We start from the raw sequence: 17,771 nt of genomic DNA, 5'->3' as shown, positions 1-17,771 counted from the left end.
CTCTGTGTGTGCACTCACTCTGTGTGTGCACTCACTCTGTGTGTACTCACTCTGTGTGTGTTCACACTCTGTGTGTGTACTCACTCTGTGTGTGCACTCACTCTGTGTGTTCACACTCTGTGTGTGTACTCACTCTGTGTGTGCACTCACTCTGTGTGTTCACACTCTGTGTGTGCACTCACTCTGTGTGTGCACTCACTCTGTGTGTGTACTCACTGTGTGTGTGCACTCACTCTGCGTGTGCACTCACTCTGTGTGTGCACTCACTCTGTGTGTGCACTCTGTGTGTGTACTCACTCTGTGTGTGCACTCACTCTGCGTGTGCACTCACTCTGTGTGTGTTCACACTCTGTGTGTGTACTCACTGTGTGTGTACTCACTCTGTGTGTGCACTCACTCTGTGTGTGCACTCACTCTGTGTGTGCACTCACTCTGTGTGTGCACTCACTCTGTGTGTGCACTCACTCTGTGTGTGTACTCACTCTGTGTGTGTACTCACTCTGTGTGTGTACTCACTCTGTGTGTGCACTCACTCTGTGTGTGCACTCACTCTGTGTGTGTACTCACTCTGTGTGTGTACTCACTCTGTGTGTGTACTCACTCTGTGTGTGCACTCACTCTGTGTGTGCACTCACTCTGTGTGTGCACTCACTCTGTGTGTGCACTCACTCTGTGTGTGCACTCACTCTGTGTGTGCACTCACTCTGTGTGTGCACTCACTCTGTGTGTGCACTCACTCTGTGTGTGTACTCACTCTGTGTGTGCACTCTGTGTGTGCACTCACTCTGTGTGCACTCACTCTGTGTGTGCACTCACTCTGCGTGTGTACTCACTCTGTGTGTGCACTCACTCTGTGTGTGCACTCACTCTGTGTGTGCACTCACTCTGTGTGTGCACTCACTCTGTGTGTGTACTCACTCTGTGTGTGCACTCACTCTGTGTGTGCACTCACTCTGTGTGTGCACTCACTCTGTGTGTGTACTCACTCTGTGTGTGCACTCACTCTGTGTGTGTACTCACTCTGTGTGTGTACTCTGTGTGTGCACTCACTCTGTGTGTGTACTCTGTGTGTGTACTCACTCTGTGTGTGCACTCTGTGTGCACTCACTCTGTGTGTGCACTCACTCTGTGTGTGTACTCACTCTGTGTGTGCACTCACTCTGTGTGTGTACTCTGTGTGTGTACTCACTCTGTGTGTGCACTCACTCTGTGTGTGTACTCACTCTGTGTGTGCACTCACTCTGTGTGTGTACTCTGTGTGCACTCACTCTGTGTGTGCACTCACTCTGTGTGTGTACTCACTCTGTGTGTGCACTCACTCTGTGTGTGTACTCACTCTGTGTGTGTACTCTGTGTGTGCACTCACTCTGTGTGTGTACTCACTCTGTGTGTGCACTCACTCTGTGTGTGTACTCTGTGTGTGTACTCACTCTGTGTGTGCACTCACTCTGTGTGTGCACTCTGTGTGTGTACTCACTCTGTGTGTGCACTCACTCTGTGTGCACTCACTCTGTGTGTGTACTCACTCTGTGTGCACTCACTCTGTGTGTGCACTCACTCTGTGTGTGTACTCACTCTGTGTGTGTACTCACTCTGTGTGTGCACTCACTCTGTGTGTACTCACTCTGTGTGTGCACTCACTCTGTGTGTACTCACTCTGTGTGTGCACTCACTCTGTGTGTGTACTCACTCTGTGTGTGCACTCACTCTGTGTGTGCACTCACTCTGTGTGTGTACTCACTCTGTGTGTGTACTCACTCTGTGTGTGTACTCACTCTGTGTGTGCACTCACTCTGTGTGTGCACTCACTCTGTGTGTGCACTCACTCTGTGTGTGTACTCACTCTGTGTGTGTACTCACTCTGTGTGTGCACTCACTCTGTGTGTGTACTCACTCTGTGTGTACTCACTCTGTGTGCGCACTCACTCTGTGTGTGCACTCACTCTGTGTGTACTCACTCTGTGTGTGCACTCACTCTGTGTGTGCACTCACTCTGTGTGTGTACTCACTCTGTGTGTGCACTCACTCTGTGTGTGCACTCACTCTGTGTGTGTACTCACTCTGTGTGTGTACTCACTCTGTGTGTGCACTGTGTGTGCACTCACTCTGTGTGTGCACTCACTCTGCGTGTGTACTCACTCTGTGTGTGTACTCTGTGTGTGCACTCACTCTGTGTGTGCACTCACTCTGTGTGTACTCACTCTGTGTGTGCACTCACTCTGTGTGTACTCACTCTGTGTGTGCACTCACTCTGTGTGTGCACTCACTCTGTGTGTGCACTCACTCTGCGTGTGTACTCACTCTGTGTGTGCACTCACTCTGCGTGTGCACTCACTCTGTGTGTGCACTCACTCTGCGTGTGTACTCACTCTGTGTGTGTACTCACTCTGTGTGTGCACTCACTCTGTGTGTGCACTCACTCTGTGTGTGCACTCACTCTGCGTGTGCACTCACTCTGTGTGTGCACTCACTCTGTGTGTGCACTCACTCTGCGTGTGCACTCACTCTGTGTGTGCACTCACTCTGCGTGTGTACTCACTCTGTGTGTGTACTCACTCTGTGTGTGTACTCACTCTGTGTGTGTGTGTACTTAGAGGCTGTTGCTGAGCAGAGTGGAGGAGGAGCTGGAATTGCTGTTGCTGAGTTCAGGACCTGAACACGGTAAGGACGGTGTGTGTGGTGCAGCAGTGAGCACGCTGTGGTGCAGCAGTGGGGCACGCTGTGGTGCAGCAGTGGGGCACGCTGTGGTGCAGCAGTGGGGCACGCTGTGGTGCAGCAGTGGGGCACGCTGTGGTGCAGCAGTGGGGCACGCTGTGGTGCAGCAGTGGGGCACGCTGTGGTGCAGCAGTGGGGCACGCTGTGGTGCAGCAGTGGGGCACGCTGTGGTGCAGCAGTGGGGCACGTTGTGGTGCAGCAGTGGGGCACGCTGTGGTGCAGCAGTGGGGCACGCTGTGGTGCAGCAGTGGGGCACGCTGTGGTGCAGCAGTGGGGCACGTTGTGGTGCAGCAGTGGGGCACGCTGTGGTGCAGCAGTGGGGCACGCTGTGGTGCAGCAGTGGGGCACGTTGTGGTGCAGCAGTGGGGCACGCTGTGGTGCAGCAGTGGGGCACGCTGTGGTGCAGCAGTGGGGCACGCTGTGGTGCAGCAGTGGGGCACGCTGTGGTGCAGCAGTGGGGCACGCTGTGGTGCAGCAGTGAGCACGCTGTGGTGCAGCAGTGAGCACGCTGTGGTGCAGCAGTGGGGCACGCTGTGGTGCAGCAGTGGGGCACGCTGTGGTGCAGCAGTGGGGCACGCTGTGGTGCAGCAGTGGGGCACGCTGTGGTGCAGCAGTGGGGCACGTTGTGGTGCAGCAGTGGGGCACGCTGTGGTGCAGCAGTGGGGCACGCTGTGGTGCAGCAGTGAGCACGCTGTGGTGCAGCAGTGAGCACGCTGTGGTGCAGCAGTGGGCACGCTGTGGTGCAGCAGTGGGCACGCTGTGGTGCAGCAGTGAGCACGCTGTGGTGCAGCAGTGGGCACGCTGTGGTGCAGCAGTGGGCACGCTGTGGTGCAGCAGTGGGGCACGCCGTGGTGCAGCAGTGGGGCACGCCGTGGTGCAGCAGTGGGGCACGCTGTGGTGCAGCAGTGAGCACGCTGTGGTGCAGCAGTGAGCACGCTGTGGTGCAGCAGTGAGCACGCTGTGGTGCAGCAGTGGGGCACGCTGTTGTGCAGCAGTGAGCACGCTGTGGTGCAGCAGTGGGGCACGCTGTGGTGCAGCAGTGGGGCACGCTGTGGTGCAGCAGTGGGCACGCTGTGGTGCAGCAGTGAGCACGCTGTGGTGCAGCAGTGGGGCATGCTGTTGTGCAGCAGTGGGCACGCTGTTGTGCAGCAGTGGGCACGCTGTGGTGCAGCAGTGGGGCACGCTGTGGTGCAGCAGTGAGCACGCTGTGGTGCAGCAGTGGGCACGCTGTGGTGCAGCAGTGAGCACGCTGTTGTGCAGCAGTGGGGCACGCTGTGGTGCAGCAGTGGGCACGCCGTGGTGCAGCAGTGAGCACGCTGTGGTGCAGCAGTGGGGCACGCTGTGGTGCAGCAGTGAGCACGTTGTGGTGCAGCAGTGGGCACGCTGTGGTGCAGCAGTGAGCACGCTGTTGTGCAGCAGTGGGGCACGCTGTGGTGCAGCAGTGGGCACGCCGTGGTGCAGCAGTGAGCACGCTGTGGTGCAGCAGTGGGCACGCTGTGGTGCAGCAGTGGGCACGCTGTGGTGCAGCAGTGGGGCACGCTGTGGTGCAGCAGTGAGCACGCCGTGGTGCAGCAGTGGGGCACGATGTGGTGCAGCAGTGGGCACGCTGTGGTGCAGCAGTGGGGCACGCTGTGGTGCAGCAGTGGGCACGCTGTGGTGCAGCAGTGGGCACGCTGTGGTGCAGCAGTGGGGCACGCTGTGGTGCAGCAGTGGGGCACGATGTGGTGCAGCAGTGGGGCACGCCGTGGTGCAGCAGTGGGGCACGCTGTGTTGCAGCAGTGGGCACGCTGTGGTGCAGCAGTGGGGCACGCTGTTGTGCAGCAGTGGGCACGCTGTGGTGCAGCAGTGGGCACGCTGTTGTGCAGCAGTGGGCACGCTGTGGTGCAGCAGTGGGGCACGCTGTGGTGCAGCAGTGAGCATGCTGTGGTGCAGCAGTGAGCACGTTGTGGTGCAGCAGTGGGGCACGCTGTGGTGCAGCAGTGAGCACGCTGTTGTGCAGCAGTGGGCACGCTGCGGTGCAGCAGTGGGGCACGCTGTGGTGCAGCAGTGAGCATGCTGTGGTGCAGCAGTGAGCACGTTGTGGTGCAGCAGTGGGGCACGCTGTGGTGCAGCAGTGGGGCACGCTGTGGTGCAGCAGTGGGGCACGCTGTGGTGCAGCAGTGGGGCACGCTGTGCTTCTAGCCCGTCAACATCAGCATTTGAGAGAGACACAGGTGGCTGGGCGTGGCGGTGCGGGCCACGTCGCCCTCTCGTGTGCCGTGCCGGCCTTGATCGGGCGCTGCTACCAGCACTTGGCCTGTACAGCCTGTGTGGGCTACATGGGGGGTCTTTGTCTTGTGTGTCTGCGTGTGCAGACCTGCGTACGGGGAGCGGTGGTGCAGCGGTTAGCGCCACGCTGCGGTGACGATTATTTGAACCGGTCCTGGGCCTCCCCTTAGGTTGACTCGGCCTTAAATGAGTAGCTGGTGCAGTGTGTAAACATCGCCACCGGGGAGACAAAGGCGGCCGGGCGTGGTGCTGGCCACCCACCCCCTCGTGTGACGCGCCGGCCTTCATAGGTGCTCGCTAACAGCACTTGCCCCAACAGTCTGTCACAGGCTACGCGGGGGACCTTTGTCTTTGCAGACCTGCGTGCACGCGTGTCGCTGCTGGCGCCCCGCGTGTGCGCCGCGTGCGATGGCGCTTGCCGGGCCCTGCTGGCGATCGCCCTGGAGAGCGAAGCCTGCTGGGGCTCATCGCTGAGCCAACGGCGAGACGTCGTCGATTCCCACACCGTGAGCCACCGACACCGACACCCCCCCACCCCGCTCACCGCCACCCACCACCCCCCACCCCGCTCACCGCCACCCACCACCCCCCACCCCGCTCACCGCCACCCACCACCCCCCACCCCGCTCACCGCCACCCACCACCCCCCACCCCGCTCACCGCCACCCACCACCCCCCACCCCGCTCACCGCCACCCACCACCCCCCACCCCGCTCACCGCCACCCACCACCCCCCACCCCGCTCACCGCCACCCACCACCCCCCACCCCGCTCACCGCCACCCACCACCCCCCACCCCGCTCACCGCCACCCACCACCCCCCACCCCGCTCACCGCCACCCACCACCCCCCACCCCGCTCACCGCCACCCACCACCCCCCACCCCGCTCACCGCCACCCACCACCCCACCGCTCACTGACACCCACCACCCCGCTCACAGCCACCTTTGTCTCCCCGCCTCATGAGCACCACGGTGGCTAGGAGATGTTAACTACCTCGCCTGGTCTACAGGAGGTTGTGGGCTCGATCCCGACCCTGATGATGTCTGCTGCTGTATATTTGGAGTTTGCGTGTCTCTCTCCCCGTGGTGAGATGTTAACTACCTCGCCTGGTCTACAGGAGGCCGTGGGTTCGATCCCGACCCTGACGCCTGCTGCTGTATATTTGGAGTTTGCGTATCTCTCTCTCTCCCCGTGGTGAGATGTTAACTACCTTGCCCGGTATGCGGGTGGTCGTGGCTACGTGATCACCCACCCCCCTCTCACCTGCCACCTTTGTATCATCATCCTCATCACTGGCTTCGCGACCCCAACCCTCGTCTCTCCCTGATCGCTGGCTTCATGACTCCCCCCCCCCCACACCTCCGTCTTTGTCTCCCTCCCCAGCTGTCGGCGCTGGTGGTGGGTTGCGTGCTGCGACTGCGTGCGGGTCTCGGCGACGCGGCGTTCCTGCAGCAGCTGCAGCACGCTGGCCTCCTCGTGTGCTTCGAGAGCCTCCTGAGCACCTACGGTGAGTACCCACCTATCCTCAAACTCTGTGCAAGGCCCCACCAAGATACTGTGGTACGGGAGCTCTTGTTTTCAGGAGCGAACTGGCGATCACGAATGACGGCTCGGCAACGTGTCACGTGGACATTTGTAGCAGCAGCAGCCAAATACTATGAAAGTGGTGACGTTGACTCTGAACGAGGAGGGGAAAAATCGGAGGACCCGGAGAAAAATCCACACCACCACGGAGAGAGAGGGAGAGACACGCAAACTCCAAATATACCACAGGCATCAGGGTCGGGATCGAACCCACGATCTCCTGTAGACCAGGCGAGGTAGTTAACATCTCACCACGGAGAGAGACACGCAAACTCCACATATACCGCAGGCATCAGGGTCGGGATCGAACCCACGACCTCCTGTATACCAGGCGAGGTAGTTAACATCTCACCACGGGGAGAGAGAGACACGCAAACTCCACATATACAGCAGGCGTCAGGGTCTGGATCGAACCCACGACCTCCTGCATACCAGGCGAGGTAGTTAACATCTTACCACGGGGAGAGAGAGACACGCAAACTCCAAATATACAGCAGGCGTCAGGGTCTGGATCGAACCCACGACCTCGTGCATACCAGGCGAGGTAGTTAACATCTTACCACACAGAGAGAGAGAGACACGCAAACTCCACATATACAGCAGGCGTCAGGGTCTGGATCGAACCCACGACCTCCTGCATACCAGGCGAGGTAGTGTTATCTTGCGGTACCCCATCACACCAGGTGCCCGAGAATGTTGTGCACGCTGCAGCTCGCTAACGCTTTTGCCAGACGTCCCGTAGAGTAGCGAGTCGCACTAATCGAGCCTTGCTGATACCGTGTTAGTTGGCTATGTGACGAATGTGCCCCACCCGCCTTCCTCTCGCTGCCTCCCACTCTGTCTCTCTCTGTCTGTCTGTCTCTCGCCGTCTCTCTCCGTGCGTAGGGGATGAGCAGGCGATGCTGGAGGACATGGCAGTGTCCGTGATGGACCTGTCTCACCGCGTCTCCCTGCGTCTCACCCTGTCGCCTCCCGGCTCCGAGGGGGACAGCCTGCTGCCGTCTCTGACAGAGGACGGGTAACTCGCACGCACACGCAGTACAAAGATAAAGATCCCCCGCGTAGCCTCAACAGACTGTAGGGGCAAGTGCTGTTAGCGAGCAGCACCGATGAAGGCCGGAACGGCGCACGAGGGGGTGGGTGGCCAGCACCACGCCCGGCCGCCTTTGTCTCCCCAGTGGCGATATTAACACGCCGCACCAGCTACTCATTTGAGGCTGAGTCGACCTAGGTGAGGCCCAGCACCGGTTCAGATAATCGTCACGGGTGTTGACGGCTGTGAGTGGGAATCGAACTCGGGTCGCCAGGTTCGCAGCGCAGCGTGGCGCTGACCCGCTGTGCCATCGCTGCCCACGCACACAGTACATGCACGCACGAACACGCGGTACACGCGCGGTACACACGCAGTACACATGCAGTACACACACAGTACACATGCAGCACACATACCGTACACACGCGGTACACACGCGGCACACGCACACAGCACACACACACAGCACACACACGCAGCACACACGCAGTACACGCAGCACACACGCAGTACACGCAGCACACACGCAGCACACACGCAGCACACACACGCAGCACACACGCGGCAATACTCTCATCACGCGGCGCGTGCGGTGCGCGCAGGGAGGGCTGCGTGGTGAGCGTCCCTCTGCCCGCGGCGATGTTCCGCACGCTGCCCGAGCCCCTGAGAGACGGGGCCTTAGTCCCCGTCAGCAGCGCACTCTTCAGCATCGGCATCAACGAGCAGCAGACACTTGTCGAAAGGCGAGTCGCTCGCTCGCTCCACCACCTCGCTCCACCACCTCGCTCGCTCGCTCCACCACCTCGCTCCACCACCTCGCTCGCTCGCTCCACCACCCACCACCTCGACCCCCACCAACCACCTCGCCCCCCACCCACCACGTCGCTCGCCCACCCACCACCTGTGTGTGTGTGTCTCTGTGTGTCTCTGTGTGTGTGTCTCTGTGTGTGAGTGTCTCTGTGTGTGTGGTGGCTCTGTGTCTCAGTGTCTCCATGTCTTTGCACGTGGTGTCCGTGCGCGTCTCCGTGTCTCCGCGTGTAGGTTTCATGGGGACACGTCTCTGCAAGAGCAGCTGTGTGTTGAGAGCTGTGAGCGTCTGCGTGCCTACCACAAGCTTGCGTGCGCCTACCTGCCCTCCCGTGAGTAGCTCCCCGTACCTGCACGTGTGTGTGTGTGTACCTGTGCATGTGTGTGCGTGTGTACCTGTGCGCGTGTGTGTGTATGTACCTGTGCACGTGTGTGCGTGTGTACCTGTGCGCGTGTGTGTGTATGTACCTGTGCACGTGTGTGTGTATGTACCTGTGCATGTGTGTGCGTGTGTACCTGTGCGCGTGTGTGTGTATGTACCTGTGCACGTGTGTGCGTGTGTACCTGTGCGCGTGTGTGCGTGTGTACCTGTGCATGTGTGAGCGTGTGTACCTGTGCATGTGTGAGCGTGTGTACTTGTGCGCGTGTGTGTGTGTGTACCTGTGCGCGTGTGTGCGTGTGTACCTGTGCGCGTGTGTGCGTGTGTACCTGTGCGCGTGTGTGTGTATGTACCTGTGCACGTGTGTGCGTGTGTACCTGTGCGCGTGTGTGCGTGTGTACCTGTGCATGTGTGAGCGTGTGTACCTGTGCATGTGTGAGCGTGTGTACCTGTGCGCGTGTGTGTGTGTGTACCTGTGCGCGTGTGTGCGTGTGTACCTGTGCGCGTGTGTGCGTGTGTGCGTGTACGGCCGGGCGTGGTGCTGGCCACCCACCGTCCTTGTGCGCCGTGCCGGCCATCACAGGTGCTTGCTAACAGCACTTGCCCCAACAGTCTGTTCAGGCCATATGGGGTATCTTTGTCTGTGTGTGTGGGGAGCGGTGGTTTAGCGGTTAGCGCTACGCTGCGCTACGAACCCGGTGACGTGGGTTCGATTCCCGCTCACGGCCAACACCAGTGACGATTATATGAACCGGTCCTGGGCCTCCCCTTGGTTGACTCAGCCTTAAATGAGTACCCGGTGCGGTGTGTAGTAAACATCGCCACTGGGGAGACAAAGGCGGCCGGGCGCGGCGCTGTCCACCCACCCCCTCGTTTGCCGTGCCGGCCTTCATAGGTGCTCGCTAACAGCACTTGCCCCAACAGTCTGTTCAGGCTACACGGGGGATCTTTGTTTTTTCTTCGTGTGTGTCTGCACCTGGGGAGGGGTAACGCAGCGGCTACCGCGCCGTTCTCTACGAACCCGTCGACCCGAATTCGATTCCCGCTCGCGGCCAACACCGGTGACGATTACCCGTCCCGGTCGCGGGCCTCCCTGGGCGCGGCAAAAGTCGGCGTGGATGTTCGCAGCAGCCAAATAATTCTCAAACGCGCGACGTCGATTCTAAATGTGGAGGGCAAACACTGGAGGATGCGGAGACAAATCCACGCGACCACGCGGAGAGAGAGAGAGAGACACGCACACTCTAAATATACAGCAGCAGGCGTCAGGGTCGGGATCGAACCCACGACCTCCTGTAGACCAGGCGAGGTAGTTAACATCTCACCACGGAGAGAGAGAGACACGCAAACTCCAAATATACAGCAGCAGGCGTCGTCAGGGTCGGGATCGAACCCACGACCTCACCACGCCACCCACGTCGCACGCGCCCCAACCGGTCCGTCAAGGCTACGTGTGGGGGGGTCGGGGGCCGGGGTGGGGGGACCTTTGTCTTTGCAGCGGAGCCGCGGGGCGACGCTCCCCCCCCTGGCTGCTGGCGCCCCCTCCCGGAGCTGCTGGAGGAGCTCGCCAAGTCGGCCGCCTCTCGGCGCAACAAGAACGTGCACGTCCTGCAGGTGGCCGCACAGGTGAGGGCCGCCCCCTGGACTCCCCCCCCCCCCCTCACCTTGCCACCCCTCACCTCACCCCTCACCACCCCTCACCTCACCCCTCACCACCCCTCACCGGCGCTCGCTGCCCCGCGCCCGCCCTCGATGCCGCACCTCCGACGAGCACGGTTGGCCCACGCACGGCGCGAGAGAAGTGTTGACGCACTTTACTTGCCCCTCGCCATGCACTCACCTCGCCACCAATCAAGCTTATATCGGAGGTGCGCATGCGTGCGTGCGGTTAGCGCTACGCTGCGCTACGAACCCGGCGACCCGGGTTCGATTCCCGCTCACGACCAACACCGGTGACGATTATCTGAACCGGCCCTGGGCCTCCCCTAGGTCGACTCGGCCTCAAACGAGTACCTGGTGCGGTGTGTAAACATCACCACTGGGGAGACAAAGGCGGTCGGGCGTGGTGCTAGCCACCCACCCCCTCGTGTGCCGTTCAGGTCTTCATAGATGCTCGCTTTACAGCACTTGCCCCAACAGTCTGTTGAGGCTATACGGGACATCTTTGTCTTTGTTTTTTGTACTTGCGTGTACCTGCATGTGCATGCGTATGTGTGCCTGCGTGTGTACGTGCGTGTGCACCTGCGTGTGCACGTGCGTGTGCACGTGCGTGTGCACCTGCGTGTGCACGTGCGTGTGAACGTGCGTGTGCACCTGCGTGTGCACGTGCGTGTGAACGTGCGTGTGCACCTGCGTGTGCACGTGCGTGTGTACGTGCGTGTGCACCTGCGTGTGCACGTGCGTGTGCACGTGCGTGTGAACGTGCGTGTGCACGTGCGTGTGAACGTGCGTGTGCACCTGCGTGTGCACGTGCGTGTGCACGTGCGTGTGTACGTGCGTGTGTACCTGCGTGTGCACGTGCGTGTGCACGTGCGTGTGCACGTGCGTGTGCACGTGCGTGTGCACGTGCGTGTGCACCTGCGTGTGCACCTGCGTGTGTGCATGTGTATGTGTCCGTACGTGCGTGCATGTGTACGTGCGTGTGGCGTGTGTGAGTGTGCGTGTGCACGTGCGTGTGCACGTGCGTGTCCACGTGCGTGTGCACGTGTGTGTACGTGTGTGTGCATGTGTATGTGTCCGTACGTGCGTGCATGTGTACATGCGTCCTTGTGTGTACGTGCGTCCGCGTGTGCACCTGCGTGTGCACGTGCGTGTGTACCTGCGTGTGCGCGTGTGTGTGTGCACGCGTGTGTGTGTGTGCACCTGCGTGTGCGCGTACAGGTGTGCCAGCGGCTGCGTGGCGTGCGCGTGACGAGCTGCAAGAGCGCCAAGGACCGCACGGCCATGTCGGTGACGCTGGAGCAGTGCGCTCTGCTCAGGGACCGCCACGGGCTCCCGGCCTCCACCTTCTCTGCGGCCCTCAACTGCATGCGCAGGTGGGCAGTGCGGGCTGGGGATGGTGACTTGTTGTGGCTATAACAACTCTTACACTTGGATTAAAGCTTCTTTCGTGACTGCAGGGATTCATCTTCTTGGTTCTTTCGGTAAAGTCACGTGTTAGACCAGAGGACGCTAAAGGGCTTTTTGGCTTCCTCTGGTCTGGACCAATCAATTTCAAAGACAATGCATATATTATCAGAGTGTGTTTTTTGTTGGCATTCTGCCCACAAGCATTGTGGTTAATGCAGACACGATTCCTTGTCAAAGATTTCAGTTTGGTGTTTTAACATCCTAACACCTAAATTTCGATTTAAAGCTTTCGTGACTGCAGGGATTCATCTTCTTGGTTCTTTCGGTAAAGTCACGTAGAATGGAAATAATCAAATAATAAAATAAAACATAATAAAATAATTCTCACGACGTTTCGGCCACAACGCAAGCAGCCGTCCTCAGGTGAAGACCAGGTCTGTCGTGAGAATTATTTAATTATGTTTTATTTTATTATTTGATTATTTCCATTCTACGTGACTTTACCGAAAGAACCAAGAAGATGAACTCTTAAACTCTCTTGCTAGTTTACGAGGCGAAGCCCACTGAGATATTTAGCTCTTTGCAGAAGTGACCTGGCCACAAATGATGGCGAAGTGGCTCATCGTCAGCGTGGATGTTCGCAGCAGCCAAATAATTCTCAAACGCGGGACGTCGATTTTAAATGTGGAGGGCAAAACTGGAGGATGCGGAGACAAATCCACGCGACCACGCGGAGAGAGAGAGAGAGACACGCAAACTCCAAATATACAGCAGGCGTCAGGGTCGGGATCGAACCCACGACCTCCTGTAGACCAGGCGAGGTAGTTAACATCTCACCACGGAGAGAGAGAGACACGCAAACTCCAAATATACAGCAGCAGGCATCGTCAGGGTCGGGATCGAACCCACGACCTCCTGTATACCAGGCGAGGTAGTTAACATCTCACCACGGAGAGAGAGAGACACGCAAACTCCAAATATACAGCAGCAGGCATCGTCAGGGTCGGGATCGAACCCACGACCTCCTGTAGACCAGGCGAGGTAGTTAACATCTCACCACGGAGAGAGAGAGACACGCAAACTCCAAATATACAGCAGCAGGCGTCAGGGTCGGGATCGAACCCACGACCTCCTGTAGACCAGGCGAGGTAGTCAACATCTCACCACGGAGAGAGAGAGACACGCAAACTCCAAATATACAGCAGCAGGCATCGTCAGGGTCGGGATCGAACCCACGACCTCCTGTATACCAGGCGAGGTAGTTAACATCTCACCACGGAGAGAGAGAGACACGCAAACTCCAAATATACAGCAGCAGGCATCGTCAGGGTCGGGATCGAACCCACGACCTCCTGTAGACCAGGCGAGGTAGTTAACATCTCACCACGGAGAGAGAGAGACACGCAAACTCCAAATATACAGCAGCAGGCGTCAGGGTCGGGATCGAACCCACGACCTCCTGTAGACCAGGCGAGGTAGTTAACACCTCACCACGGAGAGAGAGAGACACGCAAACTCCAAATATACAGCAGGCATCGTCGGGGTTTAGATCGAACCCACGACCTCCTGTACACCAGGCGAGATAGTTAACATCTCACCGGTGGTGAGTGCGCCGTACCGTGCCGGCCTTCGCAGGTGCCGCTCGCTAACGACACTCTGTTGATGGCTATGCTGGGGATGGGGGGTGGGGGGAACGGGGTTGCACCTTTGTCTTTGTCCAGTGAGGGCTGCCGGCTGGAGAACGCTGCCAAGAACGTGGGCTGTCGACGCTACGCGTTCCACACGCTGCAGCTGGCCACCTTCCCGCGCTTCTACCGGCCACCCGAGGGGACGTACGGGAAGGTGGACACGTGAAGCGGTGGCGGTGGTGGCAGTGGTGGGGGTGGCGGTGGTGGCGGTGGTGGCGGTGGTGGGGGCGGTGAGAGCCAGCAGGCGACCGCCATGCGGCAGTGGGACGGACACGGCACGTTGCTATCGTGCACGCTCTGTGCGGGTCTGCGTTGTCGCCTCCTGTGGAAGGGAACGTTTCAGAGGCCGAGGCAAGGCCACATCCACCCAGCCTTGTCCGGGTCTGCGTTGTCGACTTCTGTGGAAGGGAACGTTTCAGAGGCGAGGCAAGGCCACATCCACCCACCCCTGTCCAGGTCTTTGTTGTTGATTCCTGTGGAAGGGAACGTTTCATATCCCAGCCCATGGCAAGGCCACAACCACCCACCCCTGTCCAGGTCTTTGTTGTCGCCTTCTGTGTAAGGGAACTTTCAGAGGCATGGCAAGGCCACAACCCTCCCTGTCCAGGACTTTGTTGTTGATTCCTGTGGAAGGGAAAGTTTCAGAGGCATGGCAAGGCCACAACCACCCCCTCTCACACCCTTCCCCCCGCCCGCTGGGTGGGTGTTGGCCGGTGAGGGAGTTGGAGAGATGATTGCCCTGCGAGTGATTTGCGGGTGACGTGATTGTCGTGTTGTGTTGAACGAGGAGCAAACGTCACAGGGTGTGCCTAACCCTCACAATCTCTCACCCTCACTACCCCTCACTAATCCTCACTAACTCTACCCCATACCCCTAACCCTCACTAACTCTCACCCACACTAATCCTCACTAACCCTCACTAACTCTAACCCTCACTAACCCTCTCTAATTCTCACTAACTCTACCATTAACCCTCACTACCCCTAACCCTCACTAACTCTACCACTAACTCTAACCCTCACTAACTCTACCCCTCACTAACTCTACCACTAACTCTAACCCTCACTAACTCTACCACTCACTAACTCTCACACTCACCCTCACTAACCCTAACCCTCACTAACTCTACCCCTCACCCTCACTGCCCCTAACCCTCACTAACTCTACCACTAACCCTCACTACCCCTAACCCTCACTAACCCTAACCCTCACTGACTCTACCACTAACCCTGACCCACACTAACCCTACATATAACCCTATCACTCACCCTGACCCACACTAACCCTTAACCTACCCCTACCTACACTAACTCTTCACCTAAACGTTACCCTTACTAACCCTAACACTAATCACGAAACCCAAATCCGACCGCTGACACACACTACCCCAACTGCTCCTATTAACCATCAATCTACACAACCCTGACCCACACCACCCCACCCCTACCCAACTTCTCCCGAACCCTGCCCCTCTTCTCTCTCTACCCTACTGCATATCAACTCCACCCCTAACTCTACCCCACACTACCCCATTCTACCCCACACTACCCCTAACTCTACCCCACACTACCCCACACTACCCCACCCTACCCCTAACTCTACCCCACACTACCCCATTCTACCCCACCCTACCCCTAACCCTACCATACCTCTACCCCTACCCCACACTACCCCTACCCCACCATACCCCTACCCCACCATACCCCTACCCCACCATACCCCTACCCCTACCCCACACTACCCCACACTACCCCTACCCCACACTACCCCTACCCCACCTTACCCCTACCCCACACTACCCCATTCTACCCCACCCTACCTCTACCCCACCTTACCCCTACCCCTACCCCACACTACCCCACCATACCCCTAACCCTACTCCACACTACCCCACCCTACCCCACCCTACCCCTACCCCACCTTACCCCTACCCCTACCCCACACTACCCCACCATACCCCTAACCCTACTCCACACTACCCCACCATACCCCTAACCCTACTCCACACTACCCCACCCTACCCCACCCTACCCCTACCCCACCTTACCCCACACTACCCCACCCTACCTCTACCCCACCTTACCCCTACCCCACACTACCCCACCATACCCCTAACCCTACCCCACACTACCCCAGCCTACCCCACCCTACCTCTACCCCACCTTACCCCTACCCCACACTACCCCACCATACCCCTAACCCTACCCCACACTACCCCATTCTACCCCACCCTACCCCTACCCCACCTTACCCCACACTACCCCACCATACCCCTAACCCTACCCCACACTACCCCACCCTACCCCTACCCCACACTACCCCACCATACCCCTAACCCTACCCCACACTACCCCATTCTACCCCACCCTACCCCTACCCCACCTTACCCCACACTACCCCACCATACCCCTAACCCTACCCCACACTACCCCACCCTACCCCTACCCCACACTACCCCACCATACCCCTAACCCTACCCCACACTACCCCATTCTACCCCACCCTACCCCACCCTACCCCTACCCCACCCTACCCCTACCCCACACTACCCCACCATACCCCTAACCCTACCCCACACTACCCCACCTTACCCCTACCCCACCCTACCCCACCCTACCCCTACCCCACCCTACCCCACCATACCCCTACCCCACCCTACCCCACCCTACCCCACCCTACCCCTACCCCTACCCCACACTACCCCACCATACCCCTAACTCTACCCCACCCTACCCCACCATACCCCTAACCCTACCCCACCCTACCCCTACCCCACACTACCCCACCATACCCCTAACCCTACCCCACCCTACCCCTACCCCACCTTACCCCACACTACCCCTACCCCACCCTACCCCACCCTACCCCACCATACCCCTAACCCTACCCCACCCTACCCCACCCTACCCCTACCCCACCTTACCCCACACTACCCCACCATACCCCTACCCCACACTACCCCACCCTACCCCACCCTACCCCACACTACCCCTACCCCACCTTACCCCTACCCCACACTACCCCACACTACCCCACACTACCCCACACTACCCCACACTACCCCACACACAGGCTCGGCGTTCACTCTGATTTGCTTTGGTAATTACCACCGGACGTCATCATAATGATCTCAATAAACGCGTGAACCAACCCAGACTCACCGCCTCTCTCCCATACCCACCCCTGCACTCTCCTTTCCACAATAACAGTTTGTTCTTTTTCGGGAAATACATTTCCATTTTACACATCGCCCCTTCCCTCCTGCCCAGTGCATCGCTATCGGCAGCTCGTGTGAGCCGTCACTCACTCGCACGTTTGAGCTCAACGCGGTACAAACACTAACTCCGGGACCGGCTTCCACTCTCTGCAGTCACATCAGCAGTCCGGGAGGGGGGGGGGGTGAAAGGTTGGAGGGATAGCGATGAGCGTCCGCTGATCGATTGTTGGATGGGTGTGTGGGTGGATGCATTGGCTGTTGGGTGAATGGATCGGTGGGTGGGTGGGTGGATGGATTGGTGGGTGGGTGGATTGGTGGGTGGATGGATTGGTGGGTGAGTGGATGCATTGGCGGTTGGGTGAATGGATCGGTAGGTGGGTGGATTGGTGGGTGGGTGGATGGATTGGTGGGTGGGTGGATGCATTGGCTGTTGGGTGGATGGATTGGTGGGTGGATGGATGGGTGGGTGGATCGGTGGGTGGGTGGATGGATGTGTGGGTGGATGGGTTGGTGGGTGGATGGGTTGGTGGGTGGATGCATTGGCGGTTGGGTGAATGGATCGGTGGGTGGGTGGATCGTTTGGTGGGTGGGTGGATTGGTGGGTGAATGGATCGTTTGGTGGGTGGATGGATTGGTGGGTGAATGGATTGGTGGGTGGGTGGATGGGTTGGTGGGTGGATGGATTGGTGGGTGGATGGGTCGTTTGGTGGGTAGATGGATTGGTGGGTAGATGGATTGGTGGGTGGATGGATTGGTGGGTGAATGGATCGTTTGGTGGGTGGATGGATTGATGGGTGGATGGATTGGTGGGTGGGTGGATGGTTTGGTGGGTGGATGGTTTGGTGGGTGGATGGGTCGTTTGGTGGGTAGATGGATTGGTGGGTGGATGGATTGGTGGGTGAATGGATCGTTTGGTGGGTGGATGGATTGATGGGTGGATGGATTGGTGGGTGGATGGGTCGTTTGGTGGGTAGATGGATTGGTGGGTGGATGGATTGGTGGGTGAA

The 17,771-nt window shown here is 59.0% G+C and overlaps 1 protein-coding gene across 2 annotated transcripts in view; it reads left to right on the top strand.

Annotated features, from left to right (window-relative positions):
• Nucleotides 1–13,717, top strand: part of LOC144950899 (inositol polyphosphate-4-phosphatase type I A-like) — a 42,393-nt gene extending 28,676 nt beyond the window's left edge. For both annotated transcript variants that reach the window (XM_078881061.1, XM_078881063.1), the window contains 9 exons: nt 2,595–2,661; nt 5,341–5,489; nt 6,370–6,493; nt 7,456–7,588; nt 8,206–8,346; nt 8,645–8,742; nt 10,288–10,415; nt 11,670–11,824; nt 13,580–13,717. In XM_078881061.1, the coding sequence (XP_078737187.1) occupies nt 2,595–2,661; nt 5,341–5,489; nt 6,370–6,493; nt 7,456–7,588; nt 8,206–8,346; nt 8,645–8,742; nt 10,288–10,415; nt 11,670–11,824; nt 13,580–13,712 (1,128 nt within the window). In that variant the 3' untranslated portion in view covers nt 13,713–13,717. The remainder of the gene's footprint in view (nt 1–2,594; nt 2,662–5,340; nt 5,490–6,369; nt 6,494–7,455; nt 7,589–8,205; nt 8,347–8,644; nt 8,743–10,287; nt 10,416–11,669; nt 11,825–13,579) is intronic.
• The last annotated feature ends 4,054 nt before the right edge of the window (nt 13,718–17,771 follow it).

Source organism: Lampetra fluviatilis, chromosome 60 (genome assembly GCF_964198595.1).
Source record: "Lampetra fluviatilis chromosome 60, kcLamFluv1.1, whole genome shotgun sequence".
Classification (NCBI taxonomy): domain Eukaryota; kingdom Metazoa; phylum Chordata; class Hyperoartia; order Petromyzontiformes; family Petromyzontidae; genus Lampetra; species Lampetra fluviatilis.
Note: the sequence above shows the minus strand (reverse complement) of the source record. Positions and strands in the feature narration are given on the sequence as shown.